The sequence below is a fragment of the Gastrolobium bilobum genome, unplaced genomic scaffold (assembly GCF_033153095.1).
Source record: "Gastrolobium bilobum isolate Gb01-03AN ecotype WA unplaced genomic scaffold, APGP_CSIRO_Gbil_v1 utg2182, whole genome shotgun sequence".
NCBI classification, from domain to species: Eukaryota; Viridiplantae; Streptophyta; class Magnoliopsida; order Fabales; family Fabaceae; genus Gastrolobium; species Gastrolobium bilobum.
The window spans coordinates 671,341-676,022 of record NW_026899651.1 but is presented as its reverse complement, the minus strand read 5'-3'; the positions used below and the strand labels follow the sequence as shown (position 1 = coordinate 676,022).

The 4,682-nt window shown below is 39.4% G+C and overlaps 1 protein-coding gene across 1 annotated transcript; it reads right to left on the bottom strand.

Moving 5' to 3' along the window:
- Nucleotides 1–1,056: 1,056 nt before the first annotated feature.
- On the bottom strand, nucleotides 1,057–4,471 carry LOC133292291 (probable LRR receptor-like serine/threonine-protein kinase At1g74360). The gene is made up of 2 exons (XM_061490692.1): nucleotides 4,408–4,471; nucleotides 1,057–4,299 (listed from the first exon to the last, which is right to left on the bottom strand). The coding sequence occupies exons 1-2, from the start codon at nucleotides 4,469–4,471 to the stop codon at nucleotides 1,085–1,087; spliced, it is 3,279 nt and encodes a 1,092-aa protein (XP_061346676.1). The 3' UTR covers nucleotides 1,057–1,084.
- Nucleotides 4,472–4,682: the final 211 nt, after the last annotated feature.

Sequence of the window (4,682 nt, the reverse complement as noted above, 5' to 3'; positions counted from 1 at the left end):
TTTAGGAAGCTATGAGTAGATTAATAGCTATTGTCGCATATGAGACTTGGTCGTCTGAGCCAATATGAAGAGAAAGCTTTACTAAAGTTAACAAAAAAAAAAATTCCACTTTAGCTCATTGCAAAAAAAAACAATAATTTTGAGATTTTTAAGAAATTTAAAGTGGACTCATTTAATTAAATTTAAAAAATATCCACATTAATTTCTTAAAAGAACTAAAATAAGTCCACTTTGAATTTTATAAGAACTAAACAATTAATTTTTTATTTTTTTTTGATAAGGAACTAAGGTGAGAACAGTATTTTTTTTTTTTAGGCACCGAAAAGGAATTTACTCTATAAAAAAAACCTGCCAATGAGATAGTAAAGCCCGGACAATAAGGAAGGCAAAACAAGAAATATATACCAAAATAAAGTTCTTAATGGCAAGAATTACGTATTGAAATTTAGCCGAATGGAGCATGTAATTCTACCAAGTATACGATTAGAGTCTGGAGATATTAAAATTGTCTTCTTCCCCGCTATTACTAAACCATCGCATGTCTTTTTTCAAAAAAACAATCCTCGCACTTCACCTTTTTGCATAGTGGAGGCCCATTTTTATTTTTATTTTTGTTAAAAAATAAAACACTAATTAGAATAGCCACACTTGGGAGGGACCCACACCCCTGACAGAGTATTGAGCAAAGTGGCATTCTACTAAATGACAGTCTAATTGTTTGCCTCAAGGCTCCTTGACTATGTGTACTTTCTCTCTTTTGCTCCATTTTGCATGAAAGGTTTGTAGAAAGTTTTTAGTTTTTTTTTTTTTTTTTTTAGGGTGCAAAATTGCTTAAGACAAAAAAGAACTGAGGTGCTGATTGCTAAAACATTCATCAAAAGGGGAAAACAGACGTAAAAGCACTGCATGAATAAGTGTTACACAAAAAATTTGAGCAACTTCCTCAACATAATGAATGAAGTTTCTGTATACAGTAGAAGAATAAACTGTGCATGACATTTTTTTCTATGTAATTTGAACTATGTTACAGCTTAAAGTATGCATCATTTTTCCCCCGGATCATTTAATTACAAAACACAAACGACTAAACAAGGTGTCCATAACTTGAGTCTCCCTTGGGGTTGGAAATCTTAATCAGCATAGCTAGAACCTCCTTCATGTTAGGCCTAGCCTGTGGTGCCTCAGCTGTGCACTTCACCCCAATTCTTAGGAGTTCACCCATCTCCTCTGCCCCACCAACTAGCCCAGAACCCATTAGCAAAACTGGCACAGAACGGCTTAACCCATGATGATGTCTTCCATATCCCATAACACGCCTAGCCCATTCCACCAAACACTCTTCACCACCATCCACTGCTCTCCTACCTGTTGCAAGCTCCATAACCAACACCCCAAAACTGTACACATCTCCTTTTGTTGTGGCTTGCCATGTCTGTCCATATTCAGGTGCAACATAACCCACTGTCCCAGCCACCATAGTACTCACATGGCTATCCCCAGCATCAACTACTCTAGCAAGTCCAAAATCTGTGACTTTCGCCTTCCCAACCTTGTCTAGCAATACATTGCTAGCCTTAACATCTCTGTGCACAATAGAAGGGTAGCATTCGTGGTGTAAATAGACTAGTGCTCTAGCCACATCAATTGCCACTTCTAGCCTCCTCTTCCATGTCAAACCTGTTCTATCAGTCACTAGATCCTCCAAGCTTCCACCTTCTATGTACTCATAGACCAGTATCTTCTCTGAACCATTCAGGCACCACCCGTAGAGTGTGACCAGGTTTGGATGAGGCCAACCAAAACTATGACCACTCAGAACCTCCATTTCAGCCCGGAATTCCTTTTCACCTTCAAGTCCTTCCCTTTGGAGCTTCTTCACTGCCACTTCTCTACCATCTAAAAACACTCCCTTGTACACTGTTCCAAATCCCCCTTTTCCTATGATTCTGTTCTCTGAGAAACTGTCTGTTGCTTTCAGAATGTCAGCATGAGTAAAAGCTGTCTTGTTCAAGTGGATGACCTTAACTTTATCAGACAACCATGATGAGGATCCGGAGCTACTGGAATCATGCCACTGTTTTGAATCCCTCAAGAGGTATCCTGGTTCCTCTGATGGCCTTTTCACCAAGACACAGACTATAATATAAGTAAGTCCAATTACCATGAAAGACAGTGTTACAGCTAAAAACACCAAAAACACAGACAACTTATTGGGCTTTTTATGGTCTTTTGGAAGGGTCGTGTTTTTATCATTTGTTTTGTTTTTTATGAACGGGGGAAGGATCAAGAGGGGGTCACCATAATATGAATCTATATCAAAAGTAGCAAATTGTCCTGTTGCTGGGACTACACCAGATATGTAGGGATTGTATGAGATGTTGAACTTGTTCAGCTCAGCCAACTTGTTCAAACTTGTGGGAAATGTACCAGAGAAATTGTTGTAAGACAAATCCAGATTCTCCATACATTTGAAGTTGCCAATTTCCTGTGGAATTTCACCTGAAAACATGTTTCTGGTCATGTTCAAGACTACAAGTGGCATACCTCCAATCTCTGGAGGGAACCTCCCAGAGAAATTGTTGAACCCCACGTGCAACAAACTGAAGTTAATCATTGTCCCAATCTCTGAAGGGATTTCACCACTGAGCTGGTTTCCACTTAGCTGAACATACCCGGATATCTGGTTCAAGCGAAAGGAAGAGCCAGGTACGCAAAAGGGGAAAATGCCATTTCCTTTGAGCAATTTGTCCCAAAGGCCTCTACAACTTTTCCTTGATAAGATGGTATACACAAAGCTGAATGGAGGGTAATCTGCTGGTATCCATCTCCTCATTGTTACACATTCACCAGAGCCAGCAACCATTCCATCATTTTGCCTATTTAATTCAAATGTGGCCATGGCGTTCCTTCCAATTTTGGTCAATTCAGAAGGCAAATTTCCAGAGAGTTTATTGTTGGCAAGGTTCAACCATAACAAGCTTGAACAGTTTCCCAACTCTGGGGGGATTTCTCCGGTTAATGAATTATCCGCAAGCATCAACCATAAAAGGGAACTCAAGTTTCCAAGGCTTGGTGGGATTGGACCAGTCAACTCGTTGAAGGCAAGGTCAAGTGCTTGCAGGCGATACATGTTTCCAAATTCGGGTGGAATAGATCCATTGAATTTGTTGTAGGATAACATTAACAACTTCAGACTTGACATCTGAGAGATTTCAACGGGTAATCGACCTGAAAAGTTATTGAAGCTTAGGTCCAACCGCACAATGTTTGGCAATGTAAGAATTCCCGAAGATATCAATCCTCCAGTGTAAGAATTTGAGTGCAATAGAAGAAAGTTCAGTTGCTTAAATTTCCCAAATATCTCTTGTATGTCCCCACCAAATCCGTTTCTGCTCAAATCCAAGAAAACCAAATTGGTCAAGTTCAGAAGGGTATCTGGAATATTACTTGAAAAGCTGTTGTTCCCCAAGTACAATGCTTTGAGGCCCGAAATGGAACCCATTTCAATGGGAATACCCCCAGTGAATTTGTTGCTTGAAAGATTCAGAACGCTCAAATTCTTGCAGTTAGCAACATCTGTTGGTGCCTCACCAACAAAACCATTCACCGAAAGGTCTAGTTCTTCAAGGCTACAATTCATAGGAAAAGCTTCCGAAGGAATGGTCCCATTGAGTTGATTCTCCGCAACAGAAAACTCTCTCAACCTTGCAAAATTCATCCATATGCTGCCGCTAAAATTGTTGGTGCTCAAATCCAAGTACTGCAAATTGGGACATTGATCAAAGACGTTATCAATCCTACCAGTTAAGTTATTACCGGAGACGTTCAAAGTGACTAAATTGTCACAAATGGCAGGGAAATTGAACCCAAGCTCTCCATAGATTCTATTAAGAGACAAGTCCAGTGTTTGCAAGCTTGTCAATCCAATCAAGTTAAACTCTCCAGCAAGAATATTATGAGAGAGGTTAAGATACACGAGCTTGTTGCAGCGCCTCAAGTCCTCTGGAATCTCACCAAAGAGTGTGTTCTGAGAGAGATCAAGGTGTGTGAGCTCAGTTAGCTGAGAGAAGTTGTGGAATATCTCACCGGTTATGACACTGTTAGAAAGGTCCACACCAACCACCCTCCCCGTGTTGCTGCTGCTGCACCTGATTCCTTCCCATTCACAAGGATTGGATATGTTGGTGTTCCAATATTTGTAACCTCCTCGGTCTGCAAGAGTTTTGTTGTCAAGGTACGATTTCAGCTTCATCAGAACTTGTTTGTCCGTGTCCAAAGATTCCCCGGAAACAACTTTTCCTGCGAAAAATTCGAACACAAAAAAAACGAGGTTGTTATAACTTATAACAGAATCATCAACCTAGGAAACAGAGAATATAAAAAAAGAAAAGAAGAGAGAGTAAGTACCTGAAACAAGGATTAAGAAAAAGAGTAACAGGAAGCCACATGAATCTGTTTCTTGCTCTGACATCTACGTTCCTTGCTTGTGCTACTAGTTTTTCTTTATTGAGCAAAACTCATAAAAACACGAGGTAGTTGAACTTGAACTTGAACCCCATTGCCTGAAACATGATGCTTTCCTTTCCATTTTATTTATTTATTTTTTTAATTTGTTTGTATGATTATGATAAATTGTTTGACGTTGTATATTAATGAATTTGAAATTTCAGTTGTGTGTTTAT

What these genes read in the sequence shown, in the direction of transcription:
- LOC133292291 (XM_061490692.1), bottom strand. Translation starts at nt 4,471, where the DNA reads ATGTCAGAGCAAGAAACAGATTCATGTGGCTTCCTGTTACTCTTTTTC. An exon ending in TTTCTTAATCCTTGTTTCAG is followed by an intron (nt 4,300 to 4,407) that starts GTACTTACTCTC and finishes AATTTTTCGCAG; the next exon opens with GAAAAGTTGTTTCCGGGGAA.